Source organism: Neomonachus schauinslandi, chromosome 7 (genome assembly GCF_002201575.2).
Source record: "Neomonachus schauinslandi chromosome 7, ASM220157v2, whole genome shotgun sequence".
NCBI lineage: Eukaryota > Metazoa > Chordata > Mammalia > Carnivora > Phocidae > Neomonachus > Neomonachus schauinslandi.
This window is the reverse complement of record NC_058409.1, coordinates 6,747,333-6,765,293: the sequence shown is the minus strand read 5'-3', so window position 1 is coordinate 6,765,293 and position 17,961 is coordinate 6,747,333. Positions and strand designations below refer to the sequence as shown.

General features: G+C 50.5%; 1 protein-coding gene across 1 annotated transcript in view; it reads left to right on the top strand.

Moving 5' to 3' along the window:
- The window catches only part of SNAP47 (synaptosome associated protein 47), a 46,472-nt gene that overhangs the window by 2,667 nt on the left and 25,844 nt on the right, over positions 1–17,961 (top strand). The window contains 1 exon segment of the mRNA XM_021690877.1: positions 5,029–5,558. Within this exon segment, the coding sequence (XP_021546552.1) occupies positions 5,074–5,558 (485 nt within the window). The 5' untranslated portion in view covers positions 5,029–5,073.

The following is a 17,961-nucleotide window of genomic DNA, read 5'->3' as shown; positions in this document are numbered from 1 at the left end:
GCTCTCTCTCTCTCATTCTCTCTCTGTCAAATAATAAATAAAATCTTTATAAAAAAAATAAATAAAGTTTCATTGGGCGCCTGGGTGGCTCAGTCGGTTAAGCGACTGCCTTGGGCTCGGGTCATGATCCTGGAGTCCCGGGATCGAGTCCCGCATCGGGCTCCCTGCTCGGCGGGGAGTCTGCTTCTCCCTCTGACCCTCCCCCCCTCTCATGTGCTCTCTCTCATTCTCTCTCTCTCAAATAAATAAATAAAATCTTAAAAAAAAAATGCAGCTGTCTTTCCAGGCATTCCTTCATTGCTTCCTATTTTATGTCTGTCTCGCCTCCCCCCTCCCCCGCCTCGTACACACACACACACACACACACACACACATCTGTATTTTGTACGTAAGCTTCTGCTGTTTTTAGGCTTTTTTTTTTTTTAATCATATATTGTCCACATCTTGCCACAAATCGACTGGGTGTTCCTTAATAATTGGATTTCAGTTGTGGTGAATGCAGATCACGGGAGGCAGTTGGGAAAAGTGTGGGAAGCAGAGTGTTTGTCACTGTCTGAAGCCTGAGAAAATGTGGTTTACAGTGTGTCTTGGGAGAAATGTGAAATTGAGATAGACATTGTCTGGGAAGAATCCCGGGAGTCTGGCTCCTGAAGCTCGGTTCTTGAAACCAGGTTTCCTGAAAAGGGGGAGGCTTTGGACCAGGAGGTCCACGTGCTCCCCAGGATTGTTGAGGCAGCTGAGCCAGGAAGCCAGGGTAGGAGATGGGACCCCATGTTCCGTGCTGTGCTTCCTCTAGTCCACACGGTGGCCCTCTGGTGCTGGAGCTGGACCACAACATGGGCTGTGTCCCTCGAAGGCCCCTGGAAAGCAGCCCTGGCATCGTCTGGGAACTGGAGAGATGTCCTTTTTGGGCCCCACTCGGACCTACTGAGTCAGAACGTGGGGGGCAGGATGCTGCTCCGAGCCTTGACGTGCCCCAGCACTGTGCTGTCCACACGGCTGGAGGGGACTTTCATGCTAGGGCGTGGTTGGAAATGCAGCGGGAGTAGGGAGAGATCCTCGTTCTCCTTTCCGAGGGTGAGAAGGATGGTGCATGCCATGTGAATAGGCCGCGTTGTGGCCCTGAGACACCCGCAGCAGCACATTTGAACCTCCCAGGTCGAGAGTGGGAGCCTCTGAGGAGCAGGAGGTGGAGGTAATGGAAAAGGTGGCCGCCGGCGCCGGGACACACTGCTCCCACTGTTCTGCCTCCAGGCCTCCTTGTGTTCAGGAGTCCTTGGAACTTGTGTAAAATGTTGCTGGGTCTGTTCCTTTGGAAACTGACTAAAAATAGGGTGTTTACTTGATGCTGAGGCTCACTCCAGGGCACAGGCCTGGTGCAGGCGTTAGAAGACATCCATATACAGCAGTGCCTCGTACAGAATGCGGGGCATCGTGCGCTCCATCCACGTGCCTGCTCACGTCTCCCCACGAGCATCCCTTGGGGTGCTGCCCCAAGATCTTCCTGTCGTCATTCAGCTCCATTCCCAGGGTCAGCACAGGTCGATGTGGGTTCCGGGCTGTAACAGGCGAGGACCGAACAAGGCCTCCAGGAACATAGCATAGATCAGAGACCCGGGTCAGCGGTGGGAGGAGGAAAGCCGTCCATGGTGGACACAGTCGCTGTTTCCACGTATTTACCTGGTGCCCACGATGTGCTGGCATTGTGCCCAGGGCACCCTCCTCCTTAGGTTTGCCTTCTCCAGCATGTAGACTGAGCCTGTCAACATGTAGGCTCCTGGGAGCTGTGGCAAGTGCTGTGTGGTCAGTGAAAGGTCTGTTACAGGGGAAAGGGAGCCCCTGGAGCTGGCCATGGGGTGTGGGGTGCTGGGGCAGGAGAGGAGAGGGCGCCCCTGAGGCACCCGGGGCCGGGGGTGGGAGACCCGGGAGGAAGCATGCTCTCTCTCCAGAGGGGCAGCTGTGTCGGACAGAGGTTAGAACACACAGAGGTGGGCATTGCATTTGGCCACCTGGAGGCCTGGGCAGAGCAGCGTGTCCGGGGCTGGGGGGTGCCTGGCGGTGGGAGCCGCAGCGGGTGTCTCTTGGAGGAGCGGTAGCTGGAGAGGGCTGTGGGGATGTGGGGAGGGGGCCGCTGGTCTGTCCGAAGGTGGAGAGCTTAGGGCGTCCGTGCAGACTGACGAGAGGGTCTAGAACGGGAGGGCGAGCGAGGTGGCCCCCTGTCTTGTGAATGAGGACAGCCACACCCCTTTGTTTCTGCGCGGTGGCTGTCTGCTCCCGCCGTTCGCCGGCAGGGTTGCGCTCTTGCAGCGGGGACCGTGTGCTCACAAAGCCTAAGGTACTTGGCGTCTGTGCCCCGGTGTCGGAAGGACGGAGAGGTCGGTGTTGCTGGAAGGGGTTGGGATCGAGGGCACAAGAGCGAGGGCCGGCCTTGTAGGGAGCAGGGCACAGGCGGGACCCCCGGGGACAGGTGTGGCCGGTGAGTTCACAGCTGAGGGAGAGGGAGGGCGTGGGCATGTTGTTCCTGCTCTGGCCCTCCCCTTCATCTTGGTCACTGCGTCTGTTGGGAAAAATGCCGTGGAAAGGTGTGGTAGGAAGCATGCTGGCCACAGGTTTCTCCGCTTGCTTTTTCCTGGAATCCTCAAACCCGAGTGCTGTTCTCACAGTCCTCACATGCAGTACCTTAGTGAGAAGTGTTTCGTTTCTGCTTCGTTCCTCTTTCCTTGTCCTTCTCTCCTTGTGTTTTTTTTTTTAAGATTTATTTATTTATTTGACAGAGACACACAGCGAGAGAGGGAACACAAGCAGGGGGAGTGGGAGAGGGAGAAGCAGGCTTCCCGCAGAGCAGGGAGCCCGATGCGGGGCTCAATCCCAGGACCCTGGAATCATGACCTGAGCCGAAGGCAGACGCTTAACGACTGAGCCACCCAGGCACCCCTATTTTTTTTATTTTTTTAAAGGTTTTATTATTATTATTATTTTTAAAGACTTTATTTATTTATTTGACAGAGAGAGAGGTAGCAAGAGCAGGAACACAAGCAGGGGGAGTGGGAGAGGGAGAAGCAGGCTCCCCGCCGAGCAGGGAGCCCGATGTGGGCCTCGATCCCAGGACCCCGGGACCATGACCTGAACCGAAGGCAGACGCTTAACGACTGAGCCAGCCAGGCGCCTCAGTGTCCTTCTCTCTTTGAAATCTAGCTATTTCAGAGCTGCTGTTGTCCTTTGGTCTTCAGTCATTTGAGTGGTGGGTAAACAGGCCCAGAGGGTGAAGGAACTTTCCATGGGTGTAAAGCATGTGGCAGAGCGGAGCTCCTCAGACCCTGCAGTGCCACACTCCGTCACTCTGGAGCATGCGTGTCTGATCTCTCTTGGAGCTCGGGAGTCCCCCGAGGCACAGGCTCTTGTTAGTAGGGACTCAGCCTCCAGCTGCAGCAAGCTCCCCAACACTGGACAGTGGTGAACAACACAGGCCCTGACTCTCTCGGCGGGTTGGACACAGTTTGTGGTGGTCGGGTGGCTGAACGGCAGGAGGGTCCCTGCAGTCGGGAGGACCAGGGTCAGGCCAGCTCCAGGTGCTGACCAGGCACCCAGCCTCCGACCTTGGTCTTGGACTGGGAAACACCAGAAACTGTGGGTAGCATTCCCTGGTTCTGAGAGTAGAGACCTTCCCACCCTCCACAGTCGGAATGACTTCGGGGGGCCCCGTGGCACAATGGCCCTGGCAGGTCTGTGCCCGTAGAGGTCCCAGGCCAGCAGGCCACAGTGGTCTGTGTGTGTTTCAGTGTCAGGTGGATGTCCCTCTTGCTGGGGAGAGAAGTCTGAGCAGGACACATTTGCTTTCTGGTTCCCTGTGTCCAGCGAGAGACCTCGTCCCAGAGGAGAGGCTGCCGTGCTGCGTCTGTGCCCCAGGGGGTCGTAGGACTTGTGTGAAAGCTGTCAAGGAGGTAACTCGGTGTTGTGTTCAGCAGGTCTGAACTGTGGGTTGGCTGGCCCTTTAGAGAGCCCTCCTGAGGTCACATGGCGAGCCTGCTGTCCGGTGGCTGCCGACTCTCCAGGCACTTGGATTCCGTGTAATTAGGAAGCTCCATGCGATGCAGGCTCTTTTCTTGTCTTGCCCAGCCTTGGTTGCTTGATGTGGCATCGTGGAGAAGTCTGGGTCTTTGAAGTATAACTCAGTGAACAAATGCACAGGGTTTCTGTGGACGCTGAGCTTCAGGAGCCAGGGACGATGTTAGTTTTGGCACCTCGGTGCCTGCCGTCCCCCATGGCCTGGGGGCCTCGAACCCATGGCCACGATTCAGAGACTCCCACACTTCTCAGTATTGTAGGAGGTAATAGCAGGGATTTGTTCTCCCACGTTTACAGATGAGGTTATGCTGTAACTGTGTGTGTGCGTGGCGTGGCGGGGGGGGAGTGGAAGACAGACCCCAGTACAGCTGGACCTCTGCACACACGGGAGGTGCACGAGGCATTCCCAAGTCTAGTTGTAGCCGAGTCCTCGTCACGTACTTGTGCTTGACCTTGCACGAGGTTCTCCTCCTTTCCTGGCTTTGTGGGCTTATCTGGTCAGTGAGAGGGGCGCACGCGGTGTTCTGTCAGGATTGTCTCACATCCATCATGCCTGACTTCCTTACCGCCATATAAAACTGTACGTACAGATACGTACGTGGAGCTAGATAATTACGTAGAACTTGATGAATTTGTGGGCCATGCAAGAAGGGAAAGGTCTGCCTGTAGGATTATTTCCTTTATGATGAAGATTTCAAGAGGAGAGTGTTAGTGTAGGAACATGTGAGGACTGTGTGTTGGTGGGGCTGTCACCGCAGAAGTGGTGTTCTTCTGAAGGATCCTGGGGCGGCAGTCGCATCGAGCCGTGGACCCTGGTTCGGGGGGGTGGACCTCCATCCTGCCGGTCCTGGGTGGTGGGAGTCCCCGGTGTACTCGGCACCCCGAGCTGTCCTACTGTCTGTGGTCCAAGTGTGCTGACACGCACTAGCCTCACCCATCCGCTAACCTGTCCCTCTCCTCCAGAGGCAGAGTGGCCGTGGCCGTGGGGCAGACCAGCCTGGCAGCCAGATGAGCAGAGAGATCTGCGTGCACTCCTGGCCTTGCTCCTACTACTTAGAGCCGGAGAAGCGATGGGTTCCTGGAAAGCTTTCATTAACTTCTCACTCCCTGAGATTTGCAACTGATAAAACCGGGGAGGCCCTGGTCAGCTTCCCCCTGTCTAGTGTGATTGAGATCAAGAAGGAGGCTTCTCACTTTGTCTTCAGTTCTATCACCGTCCTGGAGAAGGACCACCTCAAGCACTGGTTCAGCTCCTTGCAGCCCAATCGGAATGCGGTCTTCAGCATCATCGAGCATTTCTGGAGAGAGCTGCTGCTGTCTCCGTCGGAAGCACCGCTCCCTGTGACCAAGGGGGAGCAGCTGGCTGGTCTGATGGCCTGTTCCCAGAAGCGCCTGGAAGAGACAGCCCGAGTCCTCCACCATCAGGGCGAGCAGCTGGACAGCATCACCAGGGGCCTGGACAAGATGGAATCTGACCTGGATGTCGCTGACAGGTACAGGGGCGCTTCGGACACACGGGCCACGCCCCTGCCGTGCGCGGTGACACTGGGTGGGCATTGGTGGGGGACACGTTCTGAGCCTGGTGCAGAGCTCCAGTCTCGTGTGAATGAGGACGGCTGCCTCATTTCGTCCTGGGGGGGAAACAGGCCGAGGGGCCCGGTCACACACACGAAGGTGCTGTTCCGCGCGGCCGCGTGGCCGCAGGGTTTGAGCTGGAGCTCTTTGGCTCCAGGAGCCGCTGGCTGTGCTGCCACGACGGCCGCTCTTCTAAACACTGGGGGCCCCGAGGAGCTTTTGTTTATGTGGCTATGTGTGCCGACATATTGAAGAAGTATTTGTCCGCTGAAGAAGTGCGATGATGAACCCGTGACCTAGTAACGGAATAGCTTTGTCAGTGAGAAATAGCTTTGATAAAGCAGACGTGTTTCGTGGGAAGAGATGGCCGGGTCCTCCCGCCTGATTCTGCAGCCTGCCCCCCGCCCCCCGGCCGGGTTATCCTGTGTCCCGGGGCCTCCGGGCGCTCCCTGCACACGCAGGAGAGCGAGGGCGAAAAGCCGAGCAGTGCCCTGGTGCTGTTGTGAAGAAACAGCCCCCCCCCAGAGGGTCCCGAAGACCCCAGTTTGCCAGGCACTGCCCTGACCCTAAGCCGTGTGCAATGTGAAAGGGGTTTTAGTGCCTGGGAGGGCTGCCTCAGAGCTCATGACGGGGTGGCAGCCTCTCGTGGTGGGCCCTGAGCGTAGGCAGTGCTGTCTCACATCAGGGACACGTGGCCACTGGTGCTGAGAACCCCTGGCCCCGAGTGACCCCAGTCTGTAGTTACCACCTGTGGCTATTTTGGGATATTCTTTCCTAAGTGCCTGCATGGTGAAAGGCCCAGTGCTGCAGGGAACGGCCCCAGATCTACCCTTAAGAGGGGTGCCTGTGGTAACTGAGGTGGAAGGTGCTCAGACCTCTGTGAGTTTTGGTCCTGGGAACATAGCTGGGCAGTTTCCGCCCTTCCATGCCATCATGGGGCGGGGGAGGTCATGGGACTGAGTGGTGGGCAGGAGTGATGTAGGTCACTTCCGGACCTGGTCTCTGAAAGCCTCCCATCCCATCTGTGTGTTCTCTTCCCCTCACCTGCTGGTGGCATGCAGAGAATCCTCCCTAGGACTCAGACGTGAGCTGGAGTTTGGGTCACCACATGGCATCCCAGAGCAGGCCCGACCCCAGCCCTCCACTGGGGGGCTATGTCAACATTAAAATAATAAAAATCTAGTTTTGATGATCTAGTTAATAAGAATTAAAAAAAAAATTAAAGGAAGAATACACAGTACCAGCTGGAGGATAGTGAATAAGCGCTTTCACACACTGCTATTTGGAAATGTCTGTTGGTTAATCCTTTCGGAGAACAATCTGGCAATTTAGAAATGTTCTTTTAACAAAAGGCCAAGTGATAGGGTCCCTGGGTGGCTCAGTCGTTGGGCGTCTGCCTTTGGCTGGGGTCGTGGTCCCAGGGTCCTGGGATCAAGTCCCACATCAGGCTCCCTGCTCAGCGGGAAGCCTGCTGCTCCCTCTCCCGCTCCCCCGGTCGTGTTCCCTCTCTCGCTGTGTCTCTCTCTGTCAAATAAATAAATAAAATCTTAAAAAAAACCCGAAGAAACCGCAAAAGTGAGAAGATGAACCTGAGGCTAGAGAAAATGCTTGTAGGATCCACTTGTATTCTCACCCAGGGATTCATACCCAACTAGGTAGAGAGCTCATATGGCAGAATGAGAAAAAGCCAGTTCGGTAGAAAAAGGGGCAGGGGCCGTTGATTGGAGTGTAGGGTCGGCTGCCGTCACGGAGAGCCGCAGATGCCGTGGCATACAGAAGCTGGGAGGCTGTTTCCCCCACACAGAGGTGCAGAGGAAGGTCAGCGTCCCGGGCAGGTCGAAGGCTCTGCTCTGGGTCACGCCCCGGGGCCCCGTGTGGCTCCGTGGCTGCGTCAGAAGCTGTTGGCAGCACTCTTCCCAGCCAGTGGGCAGGGGGCACAGGGAGGCCAGGGCACACGGCCTTGTTTTTAAGCGGATGAGCCCGGCCCACGAGAGGGAGGTACTGGCGCTCCAGTAATTAGAGAAAGGTAGATTGAACCAGCAAGTGTAGATGTGGGACAACACCAACTGACCGTCAGGGTGTGGGTCGGGACGAGACGTCTCGTGTCGCTGTCACCGATGGGACTTGGCTCGGCCACCGGCAGGACCTAGCTAAGCCGAAGGTGCACAGACCCCATGAGCAAGCCCGGCATGTGTGGACGGGCACATTCACCGAGGCAGCTGTAGTCAGTCGATCCTCAAGGGGATGCAGTCATCAGTCACTACTACTATGTAGTTTTTGAGTGGAAGTGAGGTCCGGAGCCGACAGCCAAGGAAGAACTCTTGAGATGTCTTCAGTGCAAAATAGTGGTTCTATTAAAGCACGGGGCAGGGCCCGTGGGCGGAAAGAGCTGCTGCTGGGGTTACGAGGAGCTATACTTTGGGGTGGGTGGGGAGTAAAGATGAGGGAGGTTCCAAAAGGATCTTCGTCTGCTGAGGACGACCGGGCTACCCCAGCCCTTGCTACTGTCAGACCAAGGAGGTCTTTCCCTGTAGCCGGGCATTAACAGTAACACAGTATTTGTCAGTAGGCTGCAGGGTGTAGGACAAATACTTCTAGCCTCCTTTCCTTCTGCCTTTGTTTCCCACATCACTGCTGACTCGGATTCAATACACTGATTCCTGTTAGGTCTGCACAGACTGACTTGGATCCACCTCAAAGCAATGTTAATAATGCAAAACCAAGTTGAAGGTAGATGTGTACAAAAGCACCCTTTGTAAGAGTTTTTAAATGGGCAAAGTAGCAGTAAAGGAAGAGTGCAGGGAGCACCGAACTGCAAAAGCCCGAGCTGGAGGGGCATGCACAGGGCCACACGTGCCGCAGTTCCACAGCGAGCTCCCGCAGAGCCGCCAGCGGGTGCTCCTCGTGGGGGTCTCCTGGCTCGTGGGGGCTGCTGGCACGGGTGTTTGGTGAGCATGTGATGTGGTTCTGCCTTTCAGTTTTGAAGTGTGTTCCTTCTGGAACTCCCGTTGTCTGGTTCTCAGCCGTCCTGGACTGATCTTCTGATGGCGTTCTCATTTTTCCCCTTGTCTTTTTGTTCTACTATTTCTTGAGTTTCATCTTCCTCCTACCCTTCCATTTTTGGGATATTTTTAATTTCTAAGATTTATTTTTTAATCTCCAAATGTTCCTTTTGAATAGCAGCCTGTTGTTGCTTTGTGGGTTGGCTGTCCTCTTATCTCTCAGGATTTTCTGGAAAGCCTCTTGCATAAGGGCCTGGGGTGTGCCTCCCGGCTTGGGGGAGGCCTCTGCTCCCACTTCCTGCTCACAGCTCACCACGCCCCCTTCAGTGGTGACTGGACGGAGGTGGGGCCTGGCAGCACCAGGTGGGTTCTCGTTAAATGAACTTCCGGCCTGTTGGGTTTTGAGGCCCAGCTTCACGCCTGTTTTCAGAGGTCCCTGGTATTCTGTCTTTCTCCACATAGAGGGTTCTTCAGTAGGGATAACTAGATTCTGGGGTGGCTGTGCCAGGCGGTGGCCCTTGGCCACTGAAGACAAGCGGGGATGGTCACCATAATGGACAGCAGAGCCAAAGCCGTGATCAGAATAGTCTGACTCCGAGAGACCTGTGCCCCTGGAGGAGAAGTAGATGGGCAGTTGACCCAGTTCTTTTTTTTTTTTTTTTTTAAGATTTTATTTATTTGTTTGACAGAGAAAGACATAGCAAGAGAGGGAACACAAGCAGGGAGAGGGACGGGGAGCCTGATGCAGGGCTTGATCCCAGGACCCCAGGATCACCCAGGCGTCCCAGTTGACCCAGTTCATACTTGGGCTGGGTCAAGTGAGCAAGCCTCTAACTTGAATTAAAAAGCAGTCGTGGCTCCTGAATCAGCGCCCAGACTTGAAGACCGAGTTTGCAGGTCTGAAACCCCTTGAATGATGGGGATGCTGGAAGGACCCCAGTTTGCTGCTAAAAGTTTAGACCTCTGGGGGCGCCTGGGTGGCTCAGTCGGCTAAGCGTCTGCCTTCGGCTCGGGTCATGATCCCAGGGTCCTGCGATCAAGCCCCACATCGGGCTCCCTGCTCTGCGGGGAGCCCGCTTCTCCCTCTCCTCCCCACTTGTACTCTCGGTCTCTCCTTCTTGCTCTCTCAAATAAATAAATAAAATCTTTATAAATTAATTAATTAAAGTTTACACCTTTGTTCTTTCTCCCAGCCTTCCCCCTCGGGACTTGAGGCATTTAACCAGGGTAGCTGTGCACTGGGGAGCAGGAAGCAGTCAGACTTTTCGGGACCCCTGGCTGCTGGAACTGACCCGATGCCAGCAGACCAGTCAGAGTAGGGGCTTCTGGGGGTCAAGGGATCAGTGGAGTTCGAACTCAGGTCTGCCTCATACTGTCACAGTGGGCCCAGTAGGCCCCGAGCCCATCCCAGTCCTGGAGCACATCATCCAGCAGCAGGCAGAATCGCACACGGTTCCCTGACCTGTGCAGTGTGGGCTGTTCTGGTGGCCAAGCCAAGTGGGAGCCTCTGGACTGGCTGGGATAGTAAACTCTTCTTGGAGGGATTTCTGAGATCAGTGCCCCCGTCAAGGACTGGAAGGGTGCGTGGATAGCGAGCCCCACATCACCCTCACTCAGCTCACTCACTTGACATGCAGAACAAAGGTGGATTGTCTTAAACTTACCAGGTGGTACTCTTAATTGCAGTTGCTGTTCCAGATGCTTGAGCAAGTGAGCACATCCTCTGGAACGTTCTATGCAGTGGTCTGTCTGGCAAATGCTCTCTCACCCTGCTCTTAGGAAGGACCACCAGATCAGCTCGCTTTCAGCCGCAAGGCCAGCAGTGCGTCCGCGTTGTCCCACCTCAGGGGTATACCAGCTCTCCAGCCCTGTGTCATGCTTTACGTCACAGGGCCCTTGACTGTCTCTCCCTTCACAGGATAGCATGCTGGCCTATTACATGGGGGATACCATGCGGACTGGATCAAGTAAGAAGTAGCAGCTACTCTAGATGCACTGGAAAGATGTTTGCTTGTCAGAGGTGGGAAAGAAATCTGACAGAAATTAGGGACTTTCATCCTCATTGAAATTTCTAGGGCTCCATTGGAGTGGGGCTTGCTGAAGTATCTCTTTTACGGTGAAGGATAGATTTTGCATCTGGCTCTTCCTACAACCAAAAAGAAGACATACTTGGGGCATCTGGGTGGCTCAGTCGGTTAAGCGTCCAACTCTTGCTTGCTCAGGTCACAATCTCAGGGTCATGAGTTTGAGCCCCACATCGTGCCCTACACCCAGTTGGAAGTCTGTTTGAGATTCTTTCCCGCTCCCTCCCCCTCTGCTCCCCCCCCACTCACATGCTTGCGCGTGCGCTCTCTCTCTCTGTCTCAGATAAATAAATAAATAAAACCCAAAAAAGATAAAACAGAAAGGAGACACGGCGCCTAGTGAGCCCCTTAGCATTTTGGACGCAACCTACTCTTCATTTGGGTGTGCTCCTCTGGCCAGTTACCAAGTGACTTGAAAAGTTGCTAGTTTTGAGTGGGGCCTGGAACAGGAAGGCTCTGTGGCAGGTCCAGGTGCCACCTGGGCCACATGATCCAGCAGATCCAGCGGCACTCCGAGTATCTGCGGTAGACAGGGGTTCTCTTTGGAGCCTTTGCGGACCTTTATAGGGAGTCGCAGTGAGTGCCTGTAGGGTTTCAGAACAAAGCCCTGCTGCAGGAGATCAGGCTCAAGCAGTCCCTGAAAGCACAGGCTAGGTCACATGGCCCCCACTCCTGCCATACCGCCTTCTGTCTCCCCGCCTGCACCTAGGGCACATTCCCTACACCGGGAACACCCTACAGTAATTGACTGAGGAGGAAAATAGTGGAGCCTGGTTTACAGATGGTTTTGTGCAATATGCGGGCATCACTCAGAAATCCTCCCAGTGGGCCGAACTTCAAGCCCTGCACCTGCAAATTCATTGTGTTGGGAAGGCAGTCTTGTGCATGAAGTCTTTGGACGCACTCTGAGCCTCATAAGAATGGGTTTTAGGCCTGGAACACACAGCGTGTGCCAGGCTTATCCCCTAGTAGGGAAATGGCTTTCCCTGTTACAGGCTCAATCAGTGCTCTTTTGTTCTACAGAAGCATGCATGTGAGTGGCTCTCAGGCACACCCCCAGGCTTCCGTATTTCAGACTCCATAGTTGTGGGGGAGGGGTTGGTCCTTGAGCTGAAGCATGAGAGGGATGTACATAAGCCAGTTGTCCTGCATCGGCTGCCAGGGGCACCTCCTGGCCGTGAGGTACCAGTGCCTACTATTGGACCTGATTTTGTTCTGTCTCTTCTCCATGTGAGTAAAGCTGGGTAAGGCATTGCTCCATCTAGTGCTTGACCATGTTGTGTTCTGTGGTAACTCCAAGATGGCTGTGAGCAGACGTGTTTGGAGGCCCCTGAGATTGGTGACCGTTGTGTGGTACTCTACTCAACAGTTTCCTTGGAAGGAGGAATGGCTAGAGGCTCAACTGCATACTGATTGGCTGTGGCCAGTGGTTTGGCTGGATGTTTGGGGAATGGAAGAAACATGATTGGAAACTTCATGACAGGGAGGTCTGGGGTAGAAGTATATGGATAGACTTCTCTGAGTGGGACAAAAGGCAAAGATGTATCCCGTGTGACTGCTCACCAGAGTCTCTTCAGCAGAGGAGGATTGTGATAATCAAGTGGATAGGATGACCTTTTCTCTGGATACCAGTCAGCCTGTTTCCCCAGCATCTCCTGCAGTTGCCCAGTAGGCCCATGAGCAAAGTGACCATGGTGACAGACATGGAAGTTATGATGGGTCTCAGCAACATGGACTTCAACTCACCGAGGCCAGCCTGGCCACGGCCACCGCTGCACACCCAATCTGGAGACCAACACTGAGTCTCCAGTATGGCTCTATTCTCTAGGCTGTTCAGCCAGCTACTTGGTGGTTGGTTGATTGATTACATTGGACGACTTCTTATTGTGAATCTCTTGAATGTGGCAGGTCGCTTGTCTCTTCCTGCTTTCAAAACTGTTTTTGTCTTTGGGTTTCAACTCTTTAACTATGATGTATCTCCGTGTGGATCTTTTTAAGTTTATTCTTCTGGGGGAGTTGTTGAGCTTCTTGAATGTGTACATTCATGTCTTTCATCAGATTTGGGGAGTTTTCAACCATCGTTTCCTCAAATTTTCTGTCCCTTTCTCTCTCTTGTCCATCTGGGATTCCTATAATGCATTTATGGATGTTTGATGGTATCCCAAAGGTCCTTTAAGCTCTGTTCATTTTTCTTCCTTCTTTTTTTTTTCTGCCCCTCAGACTGGGTAATTTCAAAGGTATTACCTTCAAATTCACTGATTCTCTGTTCTCCCTGCTCAAATATGCTGTTGAATCTCTCTGGTCAGTTTTTCATTTCAGTTACTGTATTTTTCAGCTCTAGATTTTGGTTCCTTTTCTTACTGATATTCTTGTTTTGTTCAGACATTTTTTTCTGATTTCTTTCAGTTAGTTGTTACAGTTTACTTTAGCTCATTAGACATATTTAAGATCTTGGTGTAACATCTTTGACTAATAATTAAAATATTAGAGGTTCCTCAGAGATGGGAATGGGCCTTATGAATGGGCCATACTTCCTTCTTTCTTTGTATGTTTTGTAATTGTTTTCTTGAGAACTACACATTCTATTATGTTGTGGTAACTCTGTTATAGACTAAGTATTTGTGTCCCTGAAATTCATACATTGAAGTCACGCCTCAGTGTGATGGTGTTAGGAGACAGGGCCTTTGGGAAGTGATTAGGTTTAGATGAGGTCATGAGAGTGGAGCCCCCACAGTGGGATAAGAGGAAGAGGCTGGAGATCTGTCTCTGCTGTGTGAGGACATGAGAAGGCAGCCATCTCCAAGCCAGGGAGAGAGCTCTCCCCCAAAACCAAATCTGTTGGCACCCTAATCTTGAACTTCCCAGCCTCCATAACTGAGAAATCAGTCTGTTGTCCGGCCATGCGGTTTGTGGTATTTGTTACAGCAGCCCGAGCTGATTGATTCAGTCTGGAAACCTAATTTTCCTACTCCTTGGAGATTGGTGGTCTTTGCTTATTGACGGTTGGGGCTGACCTTTGTGTCTTTTCCAAACTATTTTTGTAAACCATGTCTTTCTTGTGTGTGGTCGTTGAAATTTCTCTTCCCTTGTCTCTCCATTCTTAGGTATCTGGCTCCCATGAAGGGAAAAGGAAATAGGGCTTGTCTCTTTGAATTCTCTCTAGCTGGAAAGCTTCTTCAGTTCATGGTGGTTGAAACCTCTATGCCAGCCTCTCTGCGATCAAAAGCAGCAAAAGGGCCCCATAGAACTCGAAGAAAACAAACTTGTATATATATACTAAAAATCTGGATTATACGCTTCCTACTTCCTGGAATTCCGTATCTCTCTTTAAATGAAATGAAGACAAGTTGGTAACCCGGTTTGGCTATCAGGAGTTTGCTGGAATCTAGTTGTAAGTAGTTCGGTTTTATTTCCATTGGCGTCTGTGAGTAAATAGTGTGGTCTTGGTGTTCACGTGTTGGAAGATGGCACTCTTGAATGACAGTTTGGCTTTTCACAGTTGAGCCCTATGTAGCTCAGCACTTTGGGGATGTTTTCCATTGTCTTCCTAGTGTATGTTATTGCTGAGTTGTGTAGGATTGTGGCTACTGGTTTCCCCCCTATCCTAGATAGTCTGATGTTTTATTCTGAGGTGTCAAAAAATCTTGTAGATTTTTTTTAAAACAGCCTTCTCGTTTACATACTGTAAAATTTACTCATTGTATGTGAACAATTCAATGATTTTTGGTAAATTTACAGAGTTGTGCAGATATCACTATAGTCCAATTTTAGGACATTTCCGTCACTCCCAAAAGTTGCCTCAAGCCCTTTGGCAGTCACTCTGTTCTTGCCCTGCCCAGGTCACCACTGATCTACTCTTTCTGTGTAGATTTGTCTTTTCTAGAGAGTTCACATATGCATCATGTTTTTGAGGTTCATCCTTGTAGGATATATCAGTACTTTGTTACTTTTTCTTTTTTCTTTTTTTTTTTTAAAGTAGGCTCCATGCCCAACATGGGGCTTGAACTCACAACCCTCAGATCAAGAGTCACATGTTCTACTGACTGAGCCAGCCAGGCGCCCTGTTACTGTAGATTTCTGGCTAATATTCTGTTGTATGATCTATCACATTTTGTTTATCCATCGACCAGTTTTGACGGGCATTTTGTTGTTTCTGCTTTGTTGCTATTATGAATAGTTCTGCTGTGGACGTTTGTTTTCCTTTCCCTTGGGAGGGAAATTGCTGGGTCTCTTTAACATTTTGAGAAACTGACCAATTGTTTTCCAAAGTGGCTGCACTATTTTACATCCCCACCAGTAATGTGTGAGGGGCTCCAGTTTCTCCACAACCTCACAACACTTGTCGTCATCTGTCTTTTTCATTGTAACTCTCCTAGTGGGTGTGAGGTCGTGTCTCACTGGGTGGTTGACTTCCATTTTCCTAGTGATAATGAGCATCTTTTCATATGCTTTTTTTCCGTATGTATATTTTGTTTTCAGATTCTTTGACCATTTTTTATGTGGTTGTGTTTTTATTATGGAGTTTATAAGAGTTCTTTATAGAAGTTTGTAATGTTCTTATAGAGTTCTGGGTAGAAGTCCCTTTATCAGATACATGATTTGAAAATATTTGCTCCCTTTCTGTGGATTGTCATTTTATTTTCCTTTTTTTTTTTAAGATTTATTTATTTATTTTAGACATGGAGTGGGGAGGGACAGAGGGAGAGGGAGAGAGAGAATCTCAAGCAAACTCCCCACTGAGCACAGAGGCATGAGCCCAGGGGGCTCAGTCCCATGACCCTGAGATCATGAACAAGAGCCAAAATCAAGAATTAGACGCTTAACCAACTATGCCACCCAGGTGCCCCCATTTTACTTTCTTGAAGATATTTTTTGAAACAAGAGAATTTTTTTTTTTCTCCAAGGAATCAAACACAATTTATTTTCGAACTAAATAAGACAGATTGAGTAAAAGAAAGTTTTATCCTCAACTTTCCCAATAGAAATTTTCTCCTCAGACTGCATGTTATCAGTTTTAAGTCCCATCAGTGGCCTTCATAATATTCACAAAGGATGTACAAATTGTGTCATTTGGTTGAAGAGTCAAGTTTGAAAATAACAATCTTTCCACTTTTTGTGTTTTAGATTTTTTTTTACAGTAATCTCTGTGCCAAATGTAGGGTTTGAACTCATGACCCCAAGATCAAGAGCCACATGCTCTATGGACTGAGCCATCCAGGTGCCCCACTTTTGTGCTTTAGAACAATTCTCAAAACACGTTATAATGCTCCCAGCTCATAACTGTGCAGTTAATTTTTTCTTCTTAAAATAACTTAGAGCAAGAGATTCATTTACTTATGTAATATATATATTCAAAAAAGAACTCATCCAGTTCCTCCCGTATTCATGGTGGGAAAAACTAGTCCAACCCAACAGATGTAGCAAAACATCCGTGTCCTATTTTGGCTTCTCTGTTCTAAGGGACCAGAGAAAATCCTTTGTTGTTTTCATTTTGGTTTCAGCATAACAGTACCAAATGTCCTTTTCTTCCTCCTGATCTTGATCCAGCATCCAACATTGATCTTTTATATTCAAAAAATGAGCTTTCCAGAGCTTTGCAGTTTCCCTTCTTCTGCCAAGCAGACTTCCCTCCCTGGAGCATGCGGTCTGACCGTGGGAGACGACTATGGGCCCTCTTCGTGGCCACATCCTCGACTCCTCGGGATACCAGCATCCCAGGGCCTGATTTCATCTCTCGTGCCTCTGGGCCAGACCTGGCTGGGTGCAGGCCTAAAAGATTTAAAGTGTATCTGTTCTTCTTTCATCATTTTCCTTTGGTGTCATATCTGATTCATTGCCGAATCCAAAGTCACAGAGGTTAACTCTTTTTTAGCCTTTCTGTTTAGGTCTGTGATCCACTTGCAGTTCATGGCATGAGAATTGGGCCCAACTTCTTTTCTTTTTATGTGGGTATCCAGTGGTCTCAGCAATATTTCAATTTAGTGTTTCCCCGTTAAATTGTCTTGTCGTCCTTGTTGGAGACCAGCTGACCCTACGCATAAAGGCTTGTTTCTAGACTGAGTTCTATTATTGATCCATGTGTGGATCTTATGGCAGTACCGCACCATCTTCATTTCCATAGCTTTGTAGTAAGCTTTGCACTCAGGTAGTGGGAGTCAACCAACTTTATTCTTCTTTTTCAAGGTCGTTTTGGCTATTCTGGGTCCCTTGCATTTCTATATGAATTTCAGGATTAACTGGCCAGTTTCTGCACAAGAGCCAGCTGGGATTTTGATAGAAATTGGACTGAACCTGGAGCAGCTTTCCCATCCTAGCAATGTAATTATTACTGTGGTGTAAAAACACTTAAATCTGCTGTTTTATTTTTTGTGTTACTTGTTCCCTCTGTTGCTCATTTCTTTTTTCCGCCGCCTCCTGTAGGTTACCTGAATATTATTTCAGAATTCCATTGTGATTTACCTACACTGTTTTGAATGTATGTCCTTACATATATTCTTCATTGGTCACTCTAGGTATTACGTTGTATATGCATAATTGGTCACAGTGTGCTGGTGTTGACATTTTTTTTTTTTAAGATTTTATTTATTTATTTGACAGAGAGAGACACAGCGAGAGAGGGAACACAAGCAGGGGAGTGGGAGAGGGAGAGCAGGCTTCCCGCAGAGGAGGGAGCCCGATCCGGGACTTGATCCCAGGACCCTGGGATTATGACCTGAGCCGAAGGCAGCCGCTTAACGACTGAGCCACCCAGGCGCCCCTGGTGTTGACATTTTACCCAATTGAGTGGTGTGTAGAAACCTAACCACTGTCTTTATGTCTGTTTACCCTACCAGATTCATATAAATCCTCTGTAAGTTAATTATCTTAACTTCATTTACCTATTTGAAAACCACATCAATTTTGTAATTTTCACTTCAAGTGCCATACATATTTTAGCCAGCTCAAAAGAAAAAAGCAAGTGCATTTTATTTCCCTATATTTTTACTCTTTCTGTTTCTCTACCCTCCTTCCTGTTGTTCTAGGATTCCTGCCCTTACCAGTTCCTTTCTGATTCATTGACTTCTTCGAGACATTCTTTTAGGGCAGCAATTTCTTTGTGGGTTTTCTTCCTCCGAGAACACCTCAATTTCCTCTTTATTCCTGAAGAAAAGTTTCACTCAGTGTGGAATTTTGAACTGACAGTTCTTTGAGCACTGAAAACCTTTGTGCCACTTCTTTCTGGCTCCATGGTTTCT